Here is a 14,785-nt window from a genome sequence, read left to right on the forward strand (position 1 = left end):
TATTTACACATTTGCTATAAATTTATTTTACATGCATTTTCCCATACAAGCCTTGGTTCGAATCAGCATTTATACTCCTTCCTCTTCAGACTCAAGTTCTAAAAATAAAACAATGAAATGTTGCAAGTTGAATCCTGGTTCTGTTTCAGAAAAGGCATGATAATGCTAAATTTGACACGTTATATAATGTATATTAAATTCATATTCATTTTAGAAAATATAAACTTAAAATAAGTACAAAAATCTAACTAGTTTTCATCAAAGTTAAACAAATCAAACAGTTTATGGTAACGAACTGTAACTAAGAATCAAATTCTTATGCTGATTTTAAATATGTAAGTTTCGCTAAGTTTAGTCTTACCTTCAAAGGTTACGAACCTGAAAAATTAGCCTGACTTTCAAAAAAGGGGAAAAAACCTATAAGTCATAGAATCTTATTGAAAATCACACACTCAGATTCAGCGTATCAGAGAACCCTCCTGCAGAGATTTCAAGCTATTATCTAAAAACAATGTGGAATTTTCGTATTTTTTGCCAGAAGAAAGATCACAAATGCGGATTTATTTGTTTGTTTGATTTTCCCCCCCAGGGCCCACAGCCTAAGGGGAAAGGTCTTTAAGTTACAGAATTGGGCCAATGTTTTTGTATAGTATTTGTTATTGGGAAGCATGCGTACATTTTTCAGGGGGGGGGGGGAGGTTCTGCTGGTGGATTTTCCACGGGGATGATTTTTTATGGGGAGGGTAGTTTCCAGGGGGTAAATTTTTTATGGGAAATTTTAAACTAGGGGAATTTGCCAGAATTCCTATACGAAATTCTTCTTGTGTATTGATTTCTCTCTGTCGACTGAGTTTTATGCGTGTAGATGTTAAGGGTAATTGTACGGGGTAAATTTTCATTAGGATTGAATTGTCTAGATAAAAAATCTGCGGGAAGGAGGAATTCATCCGTGGAGGTGTAGCCAGATCTCCTGGTACTACTTAAAAAACGATCAGAAATTAAATTTTTAAAAACAAGTTTTTTTCAACTGAAAGTAAGGAGCAACATCAAAACTTAAAGCAAGCTGAAATTATTACGTATATGAGGGGGGTAGCTCCTCCTCAGCACCAAGGTCTTTAAACTAAAGTTTGAGTTCTGTCTCAATTCTTTAAGAACGACTCCCGTAACACTTTTTATTTAATTAGTACAATACGAAGATTTTTTTAATAGTACAAAAAAACTTAGCGTAAAGAACGAGGCTTTAAAGAAATGCACCCCCCCCCCTCATATACATTATAATTTCTGTTCGTTTTATGTTTTAATTTTGCTCCTTACTTTCTGTTGAAAATTTTTATTTTTATTTAATTTTTTATAGGCACAGTTGCGCCGATTCACGAAGTTGTAGGGAAGAGGGCGGTTTTTTCAAATCCAGGGGGGGCAATTGTATAGTTATTTTCAATAAAGTTGCCATGGAAAAGGTATTTTTCAATAAGAGCAGCGAAACAGCTGTTTTAAAATTTTAGAGGGGGAGGGATGGCAAATTGCCACAAAATATTTTCTAATGAGTTATTTGTTGCATTACGAGCCCCCTTTTTTGCGTCAATCGTTGCATTTAAGACGATAGCTTTAAGAGCCATCTTAAAATGATAAACTCATTTTATGTATATACTTTTGTATTATGTTTTCTTTGTTTGCTGTTTACTTTTCTTTTATCTTGTTTAAACGATCGTTTAAATTTAATCAAAGCAGCATTCTGATGTTTATTCTTAAACATTTCCAGCTAATAATAGTTTTCATTTACCTTTTTTTTTGCACTTCTAAATAAACGACCCTTGTGTTTCAGGAGTTTTTCTTAAAGAATTGTGACAAAATTCTAACTTACGGTGGGCACCCCTAAGTTTAAGCAAAATCTTGATGGGACACTGGGACAAGGGCGCCAAGAATAGGCAAAGTCTTTTTTAATGGTAAAAACAGATGAAAAAACAAATTAGGGCGGCAGAAAAGTCTTAGAGGGGGGGGGGGCTATCCCCCCTCCTGGATCAGGCCCTGGTCACAGTGAAGGTTTACAAACTTGGTCGATATTCAAATCATTCATCAATTTTAGTCTTTGTGAATCAGCTTTATTCATCTTCTATTTAATATGCAAACGATATTATGACATTCTCTGCCAATCAGCAAGCTTCCACGGTCCCGGTGGTCTGTCAAACTTGACATGTTTTACTATTATGATTATACACCGCATTGTCGGGAAAGCGAGAGATGGTAATCTTTAGAACCGTTGGTTGGGTACACAAATGGATTCCTATTCTTTTGGCTTTGTATGTGGCTTCAAAAAACCACAAGCTGGCTACAAAACTAAGGGGGATGGGAATTAGAGTGTTTATAATCTCTGGTTGTTTGTGGTGTTTTTAGGATTTTTCTGGTGGGGTTTCCAGCAGGAATTCTAGATTACATTAACTAAAGCTGTGCACAGGGGAATTTTGTCATTGTTTTCAAAAACAACTATTGGTTGTGAGGTTGAAGATTGCAGCGCACAATTTAGAATAAAACAAGAACGACAAAAATGAAGGAAACAAAGCAAATATTTTTGCTTTGTTTCCAACGAGGATGATTTTCAGAAAATCTTACACAAATGAAATGACCGTTCAAAAATTGGATTAGGCATGAAATCTATCCATGGCTAAAGAGGCAGCCTGTAATAGTCATTTTTTTCGTATGGCGTGTATAGCCAGTGTGGTCTCAGAACATCTTTGCGTGCATGGTAAATATATTTGCGTTAGATAAAAAGTGCTTAGTCAGGTTCTTGGACCTAAATTTAGCTTTGACTTAGTACGATGAAACTTATAGATCGAAATAAACTAAGTGACTTCGCTCTGTGAATTCTGGTAGATATGCCTGATTGAAAATGGAATTATTCGAAGTCCTGCTCGGCTATTTTTCAAAAACAAGATTATTTTTTGATAACCTATCTGAAAATTATATCAATTGTTTTTTTAGTGCATCGGTAAAAATCTCAAATTCAATTTAAGAGCTACTTTGCCAGTTAGAGAAACAAATTTTTCGACTCTCCACCGAAACGTCCTGAAACACCGATTTTTTTTTTTTTTTTTTTTTTTTTTTTTTTTTTTTTTTTTTTTTTTTTTTTTTTTTTTTTTTTTTTTTTTTACTGTGGAAGACACTTTTGTGAATAAAATTTTCATCTGATTGGACAGGAGTAAGGCGAATATCCAAATTTAGATGCTATTATTATCGGGCAACGTGTAATCTGACTGTAGAGAAGAAACTCGACTCCCGTAAGGGCATATACGCAGGAATTTGTCAGGAATAGGGGAGGGGGCAATGGTAAAAGGAAAGCTGGAGGGGGTAAGGCCCCTAGCCTAATATACGTTGCTGTCTAAGCTCTGGCTCGTATATATGATAAAAATTAAATTCACTAGAGCTTGCCAGAAAATATTACGAAAAAAAAATAATTTGCTTTAAATACAAATTAAAGTACTTGTGTTCAAAACTTCCTGAAACGTAGATTTCACTATGATTTATGCTTTTGTGAATATTATCTTCATCTAACTTAATAGCAGTGACCTGAATAGCCAAACATTCCCTAAAATTGAGACTCATTTTTTCAACACACGACGTACAATCCGACTGACGAAGCAAACTCGACTCTTGATAGAACCTTTTCTTGGGCTTTATCACTGAGAAAAGGTTGTCAATTATATCAGCTGTAACTACCAATCGACCTCCTTGCCTGAGTTTCAAGAAGCATATCTGATTAAAAGAGAAATTTGTATGGTCTTCCCAGAAATATTTCGAAAAAATAGGCTGCTTCATATACTACTCAAATAAAAATTCCGATTATAAGAACCCATTGGAGTATTTCCCAAGTTTATTGTAAAAAAAGCTAAGAATAAACGTGTCGTCAAAAATCACCTTCTCTTTCTACTTATTTCATATTTTATCTTTATTTATCTGTGTTTAAATTCTTCAAATTGAAAAAAGGATTGTATTAATTTAACCTGCAGTTGCACTGTAAAGGATGACAAAGGTATTCTCAAACCATAAAAAAACTTTTTTTTTCGGAATTCGAAAATTCGGAAAACAAGTTTTCTGAGAATCGTATACAGGGAGCCCCCTTAATACAGAATCTTTAAAACAAAAACCCTTAATATGAATTTCAGTAAAAGATGGAATTAATCAAACAGTTCGTGGTAACGAACTGTAGCAAGGAGCGACCCGGCTCAAAAATTCTAAAACATGGAATTTTGACACCGATAGTTACATTTAAAAAATCACATTTTAATGCTGATTTTAAATATATAACTTTCATCAAGATTAGTCTTACCTATCAAAAGTTACGAGTTTGAGGAAATTTGCCTCATTTTAGAGAATAGGGGAAAACACCCCCTAAAAGTCATACAATCTTAACGGAAATCACACCATCAGATTCAGCCTATCAGAGAGCCTTATTGTAGAAGTTTCAAGCTCCTATCTACAAAAACGTGGTATTTCACGTTTTTGCCAGAAGAAAAATCACGGATGCGTGTTTATCTGTTGTTTTTTTTTGGTTTTTTTATTTTTTTTTCCAGGGGTAATCGTATCGACCCAGTGGTCCTAGAATGTCGCGAGAGTGCTCATTCTAACGGAATTAAAAGTTCTAGTACCCTTTTTAAGTGACCAAATAAATTGGAGGGCACCTAGGCCCCCTCCCACGCTCATTTATTCCTCAAAGTCACCGTATCAAAATTCTGAGATAGCCATTTTATTCATTATAATCGAAAAACCTAATAAGTATGTCTTTGGGGACGACTTACTCCCCCACAGTCCTCGTGGGAGGGGTTACAAGTTACAAACTTTGACCTGTGTTTACATATAGTAATGGTTACTGGGAAGTGTACGGACGTTTTCAGGGGGATTTTTTTTTTGGTTTGGGAGGGAGAGTTGAAGTGGGGGGGGGTCACGTGGGAGGATCTTTCTATGGAAAAATTTCTTATGGGGGAAGAGACTTTCAATGAAGGGGGCGCAGGATTTTTTAGCATTATATAAAAAAACAATGAAAAAATAAATATGAGAAGTTTTTTCTACTGAAAGTGAGGAGCAGCATTAAAACTTAAAACGAGCGGAAATTATTGCGCATATGAGGGGCTTAACTCCTCGTGATACCTCGCTGCTTACGCTAAAGTATTTTTAGTAATATCAACTATTTATTCTACGGCCTTTGTGATTCAAGGGTCATTCTTAAGGAATTAGAACAGAGTTTAAGCTTTAGTGTAAAGAGCGAGGTATTGACGAGGGTTGAACTCCCTCATATACGCAATAAAAACATACGAATATAGAAGTTCGTTACGTAAGTTAATTCGTAAATTACGTATATTTTTACTAATGAAAATATTCGTAAAAAATTAAAAGTTCTAGTTGCCTATTTAAATAATCAAAAAATTGGAGGGCAACTAGGCTTCCTCCCTCTCCTCTTTTTTCTCAAAATCCTCCGATTGAAACTATGAGAAAGCCATTTAGCCAAAAAGAAAATTAATATGCAAATTCTGTTTTAATTATTTATGTACGGAGAGCCAAGATCAAAACATGCATTAATTAAAAAACGTCCAGAAATTAAATAAAAAAACAAGTTTTTTTTAAATGAAAGTAAGGAGCGACATTAAAACTTAAAACGAACAGAAATTACTCCATATATGAAAGGGGCTTTTCCTCCTCAACGCCCCGCTCTTTACGCTAAAGTTTTTTACTGTTTTAAGAAGTTGAGTTAAGAGAAAGAGTCAAACTTTAGCGTAAAGAGCGAGGCGTCGAGGAGGAAAAGCCCCTTTCATATACAGAGTAATTTCTGTTCGTTTTAAGTTTTGATGTCGCTCCTTACTTTCATTTTAAAAAAAAACTTGCTTTTTTTATTTAATTTTAGTCAGAAGTGGCCCCAAGTTGTCAATATCAAATTTGCTTTTACGGTTATTTTATTTGCCTGACCGAAAATACCTCTTATTCATTTCAGGTCATAGTGGCGTGAATCAACTGGGCGGAGTCTATGTGAATGGAAGGCCCCTCCCTGACTCCACCCGTCAGAAAATAGTGGAACTGGCTCACTCCGGAGCAAGGCCTTGTGACATCTCTCGAATATTACAAGTTTCTAATGGATGCGTTTCTAAAATACTAGGAAGGTGAGAATGTTTCTTATCGTTTAGTCGTCGAAAAAAAAATGAAAATTCGGAATCTTTCGTTTGTTAGGTAGTTCGCGATTGAAGGGTTGTTGATCTAGCCCTCAAAATAGGCTTCAAACACATGTCATAAGAATATTCATTGAAGAATATCAGATCAAAATGAATATAAAATTGCATTATGGCAAAAATTAATTAAAATATTCGTTTTTTCCTTTTTTATAGACACATTGAATTAGCAATCAAGGTGGATTAATAGGATAGGGGATGCTTAGACCAATGTTTTTATTTTCAGCCTAAGTTAGTAATTTAATTACTACCTGTGAATGATGACAGTTGAATAATCCGTAATTTTGTATGAATTCCTATATTCTTTTTCAAAAAAAAAAAAAAAAAAAAAAAAAACAATACATGGTAATACCAATGTTCCGTGAGTATCCCGATTATCACCGTGATCGAAATTCGATCTGTGGTTTTTTTAAAAGCCCTTTACCTTGAGACTATTCGCTATTTAATCACAACAAAATAAACTGATTAATGACTTCTATATTCTGGTCTCTTTTGTTACAGGTTCCCTGCCATTCCTTAGAAACCATGGAATAGGCATATATGAAGGATTCTGTTTAGGGGGAGGGGGTGTAACTTTGGAAATAAGTAACAACAAGTAAGTCATATGGGAATAAAAGAAGCTATGATAAAACACTGAAATCCGAAGATTTACGATGGTTTACAACAGGTTGCGTGGCACCCCTTCCGTTCGTGCATGCCCCTCGTGGGAGGATTTTGAATATCCTGGCCCTACAAAAAGACGTACTGGGGTAAGATATGTTCCAAATAACATTCAAACTCATTTTTCTCATACCATAAGAGAATTTTCTTAAGCTCAGGATGGATAGATGTGCTCCTAAATTCACGCAATGTTCTTCAATAAGATCAATCACATTATAGTCAAACGATTAATAGTTTGAGCTTTTGTTGGGGGGGGGGGGGGTTGAGAGCTGAAATGTTAGAATGAGCTCAAATTTAAAATCCACATTTTAGTGGTCTGACGATTAGTTTTCTTCTATCTTTCAAATTCAATTCTTGAATATATTTTAGGTATTATGAAACTGGATCCATCAAACCACGAGCAATTGGCGGTTCAAAGCCGCGTGTCGCAACCTCAGGAGTTGTGCAAAAGATTTCTGAATACAAAAGAGAATGTCCGTCAATATTTGCTTGGGAAATTCGGGATCGTTTACTACAAGATGGTGTTTGTAACAACGACACTATACCAAGCGTAAGTTTGTTTCAGCAAATTTATCAATACTAAGAAATGCCATTAAAACCCAAAATTTGCCTTTGAGCAACCTACGTCCTATTTTCCTAAGACAGTTAGCTCCAGACAATCACCCCTGTTAAAGAAAAAAAGATGGAATTTTCATCAAAATCTGGCCTATTTAGGGATATTATTGACAGTAAGGAAAGAAAAAATATGTAAACAGACAGTGAAACGCTGCTCATTGTTTAGATATCTTTGTTAGATACGGAGAGGCAGTGTGGTCTTTGTTACTATTGGTTGCCAGCAACTATTTTTAGAAACAAGAAGGTCATGCAACATGCATTAGACAAATAATGAAAACATCATTTAGGCTATTTGTCTTGTTTGTCGATTGATGACGTGTAATAAACTGGTCGTCATCTCCATTTTGAATTTTGATGGCTGAAAAAATATACAGTACTACAGTCTTTTTAACGTAGTACAAAATTTATACTATTATTTGACCTTATTTTTTACCTTAGATCAACTGCCCTATTGATACATCTAGCCCTAATCCCAGATAAATATATATTAATATAATATTTTCATGTGTTTACCTCCTCCCCCATCCCCTTCTCGTAGAAAAAAACATTTTCGTTCAATGTGGCTTCACACTATCCTCTAATGCTGCCACTGAATCGTCACAATGGTTAATTGATCGAGGCCGACATAGTAATGAACAGCCCTTTTCGAATAGTAGCTATTAACCCCAAATATATCCTCTGAAGCTGTCGTTCTTATTGTCTAATCCGAGGCAGTCAGTCCCGTATTAAGCTGTTAAAGCTGTTCAGCAGGGCTATTCTAATAATATCGTTTTTGCCTATCCGGAAGACATTACGTTCTATATCTGCCGCTTTTTTGCTTGGCCTTTTTTCCCTTTGCTGTTATGACTAATTTTTACAATCTCTTGAAAAAGTGTTTGTGCAATCACATTATACACTTTTGTATAAAATACATATTAGGAATGCTCTTTGATTTCGAACGTTCAATAAAAGAAAAATAACCAAGTTGACCAAAGCAAAATTAGTAAAGTCCATAAAAAAAAATCCAGAAAATTGGAAGGAATGGTTTCTACCGGTGCTGAATTCATTATACAAATCGTCTGCTGGGTAAAATTGAAGATAATCGCATTGGTATTTTAATTCTCTGAGCAGGGAAAATTTTCTTCAATCCATTTGCATATGTTTTTTATGGCATTGGCTTAACAAAATTTTATTAAGCGTTCGATAGTCGGAAAAAAAAATACAGAGAGTATAGTTAGAAGTGACAACCAGAAATTTATGTATTCCTTCAACAGTGGCGTGGCCATTATATTGCTTCGGGAAATGTCTACCTTATTTCGAGAGTATACCCATGGAAAAGGTATTTGTATAGTCATTAAATTGAAACCAAGACATTAACACCATTTTACAAATTCGTCCATTGGGTTGTTGGTATGTCTGATCAGGAGGGGGCTGTCAAATTAATTTCTGTGTGGATTATGTTCCAATGGGATTTTTTCAACTATATAACTATTTGTTTGATATTAATCCTTAGTTTTCGGGCATGTCCTTACAAGAATTACGAAGTTTATAATCAGTCAAGTGCTTTCTCATTAGAACTAGAAAAAAAAAGCCAAAGCTTGACTTGGTTTATTTAGTTTCTGAAAGGCGCAACGAATGCTAGTTTGCACAGGATCCAAAGGGTACCCATTGAGGAGGGCCATTGGATTACTAGATGTCATTACCCCCAAGTTTTTGGAAAAATGCTTGTTTTTGGTATTTTCATAAACAAAACCAAAAAAAGCAAAATTATCCCCCCTCCTATATACTGAAATAATGAAGCTTTTCTGAATCTTCATTGAAAAAATTCTCCCCTGTCCCTACATTTTCGTGAAATGACGTTCCTGACAGGATCAAAGGAAATATATTACTTTTTAATCATTCTTCTTTATAGTTTTCACCCAAATCTCTTTTCCTGGGAAACTTGAAACCAAGTCTTTTACCGCCGTCGGTAGGAGCGTGCCTCTTTGACACCATACTGAGATTGAGAGGTATCCTATTTCATATGCCTTTCGATACAAAGAGGGGGTTCAAGTAGGGGTGTCCACGTGGCCTTGATTGATGATACTTTGTATGAGTAAGGGGTAACAGGATTATATTAGCACTGTTTATGAGATGAGTTAATTTGGACAGTCAGATTATATTATGACAGCTTATTCCGTCGATTCTTTCTCATGATAGGTACAATTATAGGATTAACGTAAAATGAATATGATGTCAAACCTTTTATTTATCTCTTTCAAATAAGTATTTTTAAATTATAATTTTTGATTTATTGTTTTTCTGGCTAAAAGCTTCTAGAGAGTTTCAACCCAATATTTTCATTTCAGAGCTGTCGTACACTTAAAACACCATAACTAATAGAATATATTGAGGTTCAGTGGCGTAGGTTCGGGGAGAGGCGCAGGGGGGGAGTAATTGCCCACTAATAATTCACAGAAAAAAATATTATAAAGCCCATGCCCCTTGACTCTTCGGATGTAGACCCCTTTTGCCCTCCAAATAAAAATGCTGGAGCTACACCCCTAGTAAGGCGTTGTAGCTTATTCATACTCAAAATTATCTATAAACGTTGAATAGGATATATAATTCCCGCTAAATAAATAATATCTTTTGTTATCAAATGAGCATTTCATGTGTTAATTTTGTCAGATCCCTGTTCAGTGAATATACAGAAAAATTCTGAAACCAAAGAAAAAAATTCATTCAGAAATATATTTTGATTGTGATTACCAGGACCTAACTCTAAAAGAGTCTCAAAAGATAATTAAAATGGGTTGCTTAAATAATTTTCAGTGGTAATAGCGATTAGAATTGCGACCATTTAATCGAAAAAGTTACCCTTTTTTAACCTTGTGTATTCTGTAATTTTATACTGTTATATGAAGTGAATGGTTTATTTTTTGTAAGTGGCACATATTTCTTAGAGAATCTTAGTCTTTATTTGCTTGCACCTGATCAATGAAGAATTATGTTGATGGAGTTTGATGCATGATCCACTCAGGTTGTTTTTCAAATAAATTTATCTATGATTTATTGGAAAAACAATTTATTTGATCTTCAAAAATTGTATGATTTTACAATTTATATTATTGATTGGAAATGACATTATACAAAAACAAAATTCAACATTATACAAACTTTTATGCACTGTTACTGGTGCAATGAAAATATGTAAATTAAAAATACAGTCTTTTTCTATTAATTTTCTGAATGTTGTTAAATTTTGGCGTAACGAAAATATAACAGTTCAAAATAGGGATGAAACCTTTCAATTATTTTTTTTTTGTTTAACTTGACTTTCTTTATAAACTACTATACTACTGTCTAATTGATAGTGAAACAAATATAAAAATTTTTAACAAGATATTTCAGACACGTATACAGTGTCCATTTGCTGACGATGGACACTGTATATGTGTCCGAAATATCCAGTTAAAAAAAAATTTTATTTGTTTCATTATCAATTAAAAGGTTTTATCCCTATTTTGAACTGTTATATTTTTGCCATGGAAAGCAGTGTGGTCTTCCAAGTTATCATTTTGGCGTAAACGGTAAAACTTATAGTCTGAAAATATATATAATAAAAACTTAGTTTCATTTGAAGTAAATGCTTCACTCCCCTTACTTCGTTTGGATTGCAGCGTTCAATCAAGTATATGGTATAATCTCCGAACCTGGTGTGTATTTCTTTGAGGGGTCCATTTTTCAAAAGCTATTTACACCGTAGGACGCGTGCCCAGCGTTGGCTAATTGGCTAATTTGGCTAATAGAGACAAGACAGCAAAAGTAAGCCTGTGCTTGGCGTAGAGTTGTTCACTTTGGAGGAGCAAGAGGCACTCTGATATGTTCACTGAGATGGCACTATGAGATGACAACTCATTGTATTGCCTAATTATTGTTGTAATGTTTATTTGACGCACTTTTTTGATGAAGAAAAATATATGTTTGGTGCAAGACCCCCTCAGGATATTTATCCACTTGAAATGAAAATAGATATATGCAGACTATAGGCTTATTTTATTAGTCCTTTGGATTATGACTAAAAGTTTTGTACAAATTCGATAAAACTTGTTGACATGGTTACCAAAAAATAAATTAGAATGGTCTGTTGTTTGATAGACTTTCGGAATTTTATATCGATTTTTTCAATTATTTCTGTTTTTCTTTTATTTCAAAAAGTATTTTTCACACTATTGGATTTTTTCTTATCTTTTCTTTTTGCATTTTTATTTGGCAATTACTTTCTAATATTGCCATTGTATCATAAATATTTGGTTCTGGTTCCCCACTTCTGTTTACTACGGTTATTGTTTTTGCATTGTCACCAGATAAAATATCAATTAATTAGGACCCATGGCGAGGCTAGTTTCATATCAGACTTATACATCTGAATGCCTTGAATCAACTCGTTTGTGGTCTCTTACCGCTCCATTTAAAATTCTCTTCTTGATTTACCTGTGATTTCATACCGCAAGTTGACGATGATAAGGGTTGTTCCATAAAACGTATATCTTGCGCACAGACCTCACGAAGGAATTCGTTTCGTAAAGGTTTGATTTCAGACTTCCAAGTCAGTGATAGACAAAAGAATTTAGCTCGAGGAGGGGGGCAAGCTCAAAAACGAGGGAAAAATAGCCAAACAATACAAGAGTCCACTGGTCCATGTAATTTTAGAATTTGATAAAATGACACGGGTCTTAATGCCCCTTTATGTGACTCTCTTGTTTCGATTCATTTTTTTTTATAACTTAAAAAGATCCTGAAAATAAATCCAAGACGACTGCTGAAGAACTCCATAAAAAATTATTTCAGAGGAGATGGAAAACTTGCAATCAAAGCAGAAAAATATCCCTCTGAGTACCTTGTTTTCAGTTCCTATAATTTTACTCACTAAGACAGCATATTTCGATTTGATAAGCAATAGAAAAAATGAAATAAATTAGTGGAGAAACGTGAAAATCTCAAAATTTCCAAGGGCAATAATGAGCTCAAAGCCCCATTTCCTGGTTGTGGGCTTAAGCCGAGATAGCTGATTGCTTTTTTTTCTTCAAATTCTGAATTTGAAATTTAGAAACTGACGTTTTTTACTTTCCAAAAGAAAACACCACACGGCTGAGATGAAGGTAAATTAACATTTAGTGCGGCTGAGCTATTATAATTGGGTCGTAATTACTGATGCCCACAGGGAAGGCACTGGGGATAGGATACGGCCCAAGACTTCATTGTCCAATCCAGCGGTGGCACTTTTGTTTGAAACTCTTCAGCCTGAAAATGCAATGTAGGCTGGGGGCTTGCCTTAATGTGCTTTCGCATCCACTTCATGTTTGCCCTCCCAAGATTTCTCCAAGTAGGCTACTTATCTAGAACTGGTTTGACTCTGGCTGAGGTTACAAAGTCACACCGCTGACCCCTGTCCCAGGCCAGCTAATCAGCAACACCAGAACTCGAATCCCAGCCCTGAAGGACATAAAACTGTAAGTTAAGCACGCTAACTACTAGGGTAGGACAATTCCCAGCTAAAGGGGATAGTGAGCACGGGAACTACAAGGAATAAGGAACTGTCAAGTTCTGAAATCCCTAAGAACTACGTAAATTTATATGTTGTAAACCCAGCGTTAATTAATGTAAAAAATTTACTACACTCCATTAGTAGTTCCACGAAGAAGGAAGTCTGCTTTAATGTCTGATCGCGGCCTAGGTGTACCACTCAAACAAAGTCAATGTCCGCCAACGGAAAGATATCTTACAAATCTGATTCTAGACTTGAAAGCAGATTGAACAGTTGCTCACTCAAGTGGAAGTTAATTTTGTCGACAGTTTGAGGGGAGTCAAGCAGCTGACAGTCAAAGTTGGTACTACATTTTAGAAAGATCGATCCTAGGCCTCCCTTATCACAAAGAGACAAAGTCAATATGATTTCGAAAGCTCTTACAAATATTAATGAGTGATTGTAGCTTCTCTTCAAAGTTGTTTTATTTTTATTGAAAAAATAGAATGACCCTTCAACTACTTGGCCCATGGCGTGAATGTTATTACAATCTCGCTTTCCACTGCTATTTAAAAATGATTTGCATGTCAAACATTGATGACTGAGATAATGGGAGAACTACAGCGCCAGTGTTGATTCTTTATATTGAGCAGAAATTCTTATAAATATTTTTTTGTTTTAAAGATATATTATATATGTATATATATATATATATATATATATATATATATATATATATATATATATATATATATATATAATATATATACATATACACTTAATATATTTAAATCTTATTTTAAACTTAATATGTCGATCCTTAAATCATCAAAATCAAGCTACTATGCAAAGTTTCTAGTAATGGGTGGTAAGTAAGTAAGTAAGTATGGCAGCACTAGACCCTTAAGGTCCAAACCGGCGGTGCTAATTTCTGTTTCGTGGCCCTTCAGCCAGGAAGTGCAAAAGAGGGTTAAGGGGCCAGCCATCCTGTGCTTTTCCACACCATTCCTTTAGCAATGGGTGAACAAATCCTAGAGTCCTATCTGCCTCTCTTAATTTGATCTGCTTAATTTAAAGCAGATAAATGCGCAGACGAGAGGGAACAAGTCCATTGTCCCTCCATTGTTTTTGGTAATTACTGCGATATTTCATATAATTTCGTGTTTTCTATACAATTCACCTATTTTATTTCATGTTTTGAAATTTGTCCCCCCCCCCTGAAAACATATTGAACACGATAAATAAAAGTTCAAATAAGGATAAAATCCTTTTAGATCACATTATGATTATTATTGCCACCAAATTATCTACGCAATATTGAACACATGCGTGCTTTGAAACTAGTAATTCAATACGCATCAAGTTGAATATACTCTTCAGTGTTCAAACAAGCGTAAAATAGATTTTTAATACATTTTTATTATATAAATAGATTTTTATAATATAAATTGGTTTTGCAGTACAACTTGCACTAAACTAAGTAGCTTAAATATAAACTTGTTTCAAGAGATGTCTAGCTTTCTCTGTTTTTTCTCGATAGCTTTTGTTTTTGGTGTTAACGGTTAAGTTTTTGGTGTTAACGGTGTTAACACCGAAAGTTTAAGTTTCTTTTTTGGTGTTAACGGTTATATTTCTTAAGCACTCTTCTTTTGACCGCCGAGTCATATCTTCGTATTCCATCAGAAAGGGTGTAACTCAATAGCTTTGGAACAGGCACAAGTACAGGGTTCGAGACTTTCAAGGCTTGTGTCCCCACTTCCGGAAATAATCTCCAGAATTTTACGATTTTTCTTTTCATCTATATTTTTTCTGT

At 34.6% G+C, this 14,785-nt stretch overlaps 1 protein-coding gene across 2 annotated transcripts in view; it reads left to right on the plus strand.

The window, feature by feature from the left end:
* Nucleotides 1-14,785, plus strand: part of LOC136043468 (paired box protein Pax-6-like) — a 55,635-nt gene that overhangs the window by 13,122 nt on the left and 27,728 nt on the right. For both annotated transcript variants that reach the window (XM_065728389.1, XM_065728393.1), the window contains exons 3-4: nucleotides 5,978-6,143; nucleotides 7,239-7,419. In XM_065728389.1, coding sequence (XP_065584461.1) covers nucleotides 5,978-6,143; nucleotides 7,239-7,419 — 347 coding nt within the window. The remainder of the gene's footprint in view (nucleotides 1-5,977; nucleotides 6,144-7,238; nucleotides 7,420-14,785) is intronic.

Source organism: Artemia franciscana, chromosome 2 (assembly GCF_032884065.1).
Source record: "Artemia franciscana chromosome 2, ASM3288406v1, whole genome shotgun sequence".
In the NCBI taxonomy this organism is placed as follows: domain Eukaryota; kingdom Metazoa; phylum Arthropoda; class Branchiopoda; order Anostraca; family Artemiidae; genus Artemia; species Artemia franciscana.